This window comes from Anthonomus grandis, chromosome 4, assembly GCF_022605725.1.
Source record: "Anthonomus grandis grandis chromosome 4, icAntGran1.3, whole genome shotgun sequence".
NCBI classification, from domain to species: Eukaryota; Metazoa; Arthropoda; class Insecta; order Coleoptera; family Curculionidae; genus Anthonomus; species Anthonomus grandis.
Window position 1 is genome coordinate 9,304,593 of NC_065549.1, and position 4,190 is coordinate 9,308,782.

Below are 4,190 nucleotides of genomic sequence, written 5' to 3' on the forward strand. Positions count from 1 at the left end.
TGCGGTAAAAAATATTATAACTAAAAGACCAAGGGAAAAACCTGAAAAATATTTTTAAGTTTTTAAAATGATCGCTAGGCGGCGTAATTGATACCTTGAATCTAAAAAAAATCCTGAATCTAAGACCGGCGACATACTTGCGGCAAAATCGCGCGGCTTGGTCGCGGCGTTAACGCCGCTAAATATGTAACACGTATATTGTTATGAGTAAAGTCATACTTGCGACTATGCCGCGGCTCGTCGCCAGTTGGTCGCAGTATGATGCGTCGATGCCGCGAGGAGCGACGTCGCCGCAAGTATAGAGTGCATTCTTGTATACCGACGTGTTCATACTTGCGGCACTGCCGCGAAATTAAAAGACACAGATGGTTGGATATTCAGTAGTAAGCAATGTTCGACACAGAGAGGTTCATTTCTTTAGTGGAAGCGAGACCATGTTTGTAGAAGATATCGGATGCAAAATATCATAACAGAGATCAGAAAATAAAATGTTGGCAGGAGATTTGCGTCGAAATGTTTCTTAACTGGGATTCTTTGGATGCAGCAGAAAAAACAGAGAAAGGTAAGTGAAAACATTTTAATATTGAAGTGTCATGTTTTATTGGTAAAAATGTTATACAATAACTAAATATTAAATCATATGTTGCTGCCACTGAACAGCTTCTTCAGGTGTGATAAAATAATTCGCAAAGAAATCTCTAACAGCGTTAGCAGTTTGCCTATTTCCACCAGTACCCGTTACAGCAATATCATCTAAATTGCACGATAAAGAGTCTTCAAACTGATAACCATAGCGTTTTCTGACAAAATTATGAAGTGCACATGCTGCTTTTATAATTTGTACAGCAAAATCTGGGTGAACCAAAATAAGGTTGTGAAATACTCTGCATTTATTGGCCAGAATGCCAAAAGTACATTCAACGAATCTTCTAGCTCCGGTAAGTCTATAGTTGAAAATTTGTATTCTGTCATCAAAATTTCGTCTACAGTATGGTCGCAATAAATTTGTATGCAAACCAAAAGCTTCATCAGCAACAAAAACGAATGGTTGTGCGGGACCGTTGGAATAAGGTAATGACCGAGATTCTGGTATATAAAGTTTATTGCCATAGAGCCTTTTCCCCGATGTAGATCTTTTAAAAACATTACTATCTCCTTCTTTTCCATATGCACCAATATCTACAGCAACGAAGCAATAGTTTGCATCAGCAATGGCCATTAATACCACAGAGAAGAACTTTTTGTAGTTAAAATACTGGGAGCCACTGTGCTGCGGGGCCATTAATCGGATGTGTTTCCCATACACGGCTCCAAGACAGTTCGGAAAGTTTGATCGTATATAAAAATCTTCTGCTATTACTATCAATTTTTCCTTATTTGGCGCCTTCATTTCAATCGTCTGCAGTATATTTCACATTAATGCGCAAGCTTCTTTCACAATGTATGCTGTGGTACTTCTGCCCATCCGAAAAGTATGCTGAAAAGCAGCAAAGTGTAATCCAATTGCCAAATACCTAAAAATTATGTGATTTAGGTATATATATAATAACATATTTAAAATATTGTTGTTGCAGGTAAGGAGTTACAAAAGAAGTGAAAAAATTTAAAAGACCGATATATAGGATTGTTGGAGGGTAATCAAGCACCAAGTACCCTACAAGAAGAAGATGAAGATTTGGCTTTTTCTAAATCACTTTTACCAGCTGTTAGAAAATTCACTGACTATCAGAAAACTGAATTCCGTTTAGAAGTTCTTAACTCCATGCGAAAAATTCAATCAATAAGTTTACCTGTACCCCAAAATATTCACTCATATCCCCCTTCCTACTCTCAACCATTGCAACAGTCCCAAATATAACCCAATCCTTCAATTGCTTCTTGGGTTTCCCAATCGTTGAATCTACCACGCTACACAAATCAAGTACTAATTCAGCCACCACAGCCCTCACCTGCTACATCCGTGTCAGCTTTATCTCCTATCTCCTATTTCCTATATAATCACAGATGTCTCAATATAGTGACCTCCTAGATATATAACAACCTTCATGCACTTTTTTTAATTACATTTTTTTTTAAATAATAAAAAATAAATGTTTCTTACCGTTAGTTAGGTAGAAAGTTATTGTGAGTCTTTCTTCTACACTTATAGGTTCACAGAACTTTGTTTTTGATTTTTGCAGGCTCTTAGCAATTCATTTAATTCATCGAACGACTTCATCGACATTCTATAATAATTTAAAACTTTTTCTGGGTACTTCCTCAGTTCTCCATATAGACAATGAAATTGCCCTAAAGTTAATCGCATCATATTTAATAGATGAACCCAGTACCTTCGCGGCTTTCTTCTTTTTTTTAATGCGTATGCAATACACACTAACTCGACAGCAGTCAGCTTGTACGCCATTTTGAAAAATACTGAGAACAAAATGTTCCAATTATGGCAGCGTCTTTGCCGCTACATCGCCGCCGGAGAAAAAAGCCGCCGCTGCGTCCACGCCGCGCGACTTTGCCGCAAGTATGTCGCCGGCCTTAAGGTTTCCGTAAAAAACACACTGTATCTTAAAAATAGGTTAGTCGACTTAAACACAATTGCGTTCTTTAAAAAGAGCCATTCTTGGGCTTAGACTGTTTTAGTATGCGAAATTTTGTTAGTTAACTTTTTTGAACATTCCGACAGAAATGGTTAATTTTCTCAAAAAAATTAAATGCATTGGTATGATTTGTTTAAATTAAAAAGTAGCTGAATTATGCTCAAATAGGCTCGCAATAACCGCATCTCGATATCTTATTCCTAACCTAAGATTTAGGCTAAAGAAAATTTGCCTGGCATTATTTAGCTACTTTTTTATGAAAAAAAAATCATTCCAGTGCATTTAATTTTTTTGCGAAAATTTACCATTTCTGTCTGAATGTTCAAAAAAGCCCTCTGTCATAGGTTTTCCTGAATACATACTTCTTTAAGAAAAGAGTATTCTGATTTTCATCATCCTGGCAACTGGTGAGTACATTTTGTAATTACTGCCACATTGTTTGTAGAGTCTTGCAACTAGTTGAGCTTTCTTGACCCTTTGTTCATCGATATCTTTCTGCTTAAAAGTTTACCTGAAATAAATGATAATTTAATTGGTTGGATATAACACAATTTCCCAAGTGTTATTCCTCATCAAGGCATCTTCTTGCCCACCAACTGCTGTAACTTCTTCATAGGTTTTTGGTATATTATCTGTAGTGGTCCCAATAGATATTCTGCCATCAAAACATTATTAGTCCAACTCAAATCATATTGAAGAAATTTTTGAAGAACAGTTCTTCTCGAACTTTTCCTTTATTCAGGTAGCATTGACATTAGAATCTTCATCACTATGTTCACTATTCAACTTTTCATGATTATCATCTTCCTCCTCTTAAACATCATCCATATTCTGATTTATCAAATGACGTTTCATATTTCTCATAAGATTAAAGGACTAGTTTCTATTTACTGGCATCTTTTGATTTTAAAAAGAGTATCGTAAAACAACCTCACAAATCTCATGAAAATTGAAGTTTAAAGGAATAAATCGTCCCTTGAGAGCAGAACTAACCTAAGTCCAAAATTGCCATTTTTTGTTTTTTCAATGCCATGTATACTTTCGAACATACGTAATTTGGTGCAGAAGTCCCCCGCCAATGAAAATCCCCGAAAAATCCATTTCTTTAAATGTTTTTGGAATAGTGATAAGTTAATTTCAATTACATTACAAATTTTATTATAATGTTTTTTTAAAATAAATAAATGTAATTTATTTATTTATTTCAACATATTTTTTCTTTTTTTTTGTTGTTTTTTTTAAGTGTGAAGCAAAATGTAAAATATGTTACTATCTGTCTCTATTTTATAAAAAAATCTATTGCTATGTTTAAGTAACTAACACAAGTACTACGTTAGTTCGTCCAGACTCAGAGATAAAAGCAAAAGTGACAGTCGCATTTAGCGATGAAACTAAAAATATAAAGAATGAAGGGCCGACTAGATCCCTTTCTGTACATCTAATGGAAGATTCAATGGATTTGAAAATTTCTGAATATTTGCTGGCGAAGGAAACTCTAACAACAAAAGACTCTGCAAAACAGCCAATGCTAATTTGCAAAGTAAACGAGTTAATTGTTGAATATTTTATAGTTTTTTACTTTTCTAATACCTCATTATA

The 4,190-nt window shown here is 34.8% G+C and overlaps 1 protein-coding gene across 1 annotated transcript; it reads right to left on the bottom strand.

Annotated features, from left to right (window-relative positions):
* Positions 1–631: 631 nt before the first annotated feature.
* LOC126735198 (uncharacterized) lies at positions 632–1,390 on the bottom strand. Its single transcript, XM_050439150.1, has one exon. It carries the CDS (start codon positions 1,388–1,390, stop codon positions 632–634), a length of 759 nt encoding a protein of 252 aa, XP_050295107.1.
* Between the last annotated feature and the right edge of the window lie 2,800 nt (positions 1,391–4,190).

What these genes read in the sequence shown, in the direction of transcription:
- LOC126735198 (XM_050439150.1), bottom strand. Translation starts at nt 1,390, where the DNA reads ATGAAGGCGCCAAATAAGGAAAAATTGATAGTAATAGCAGAAGATTTT.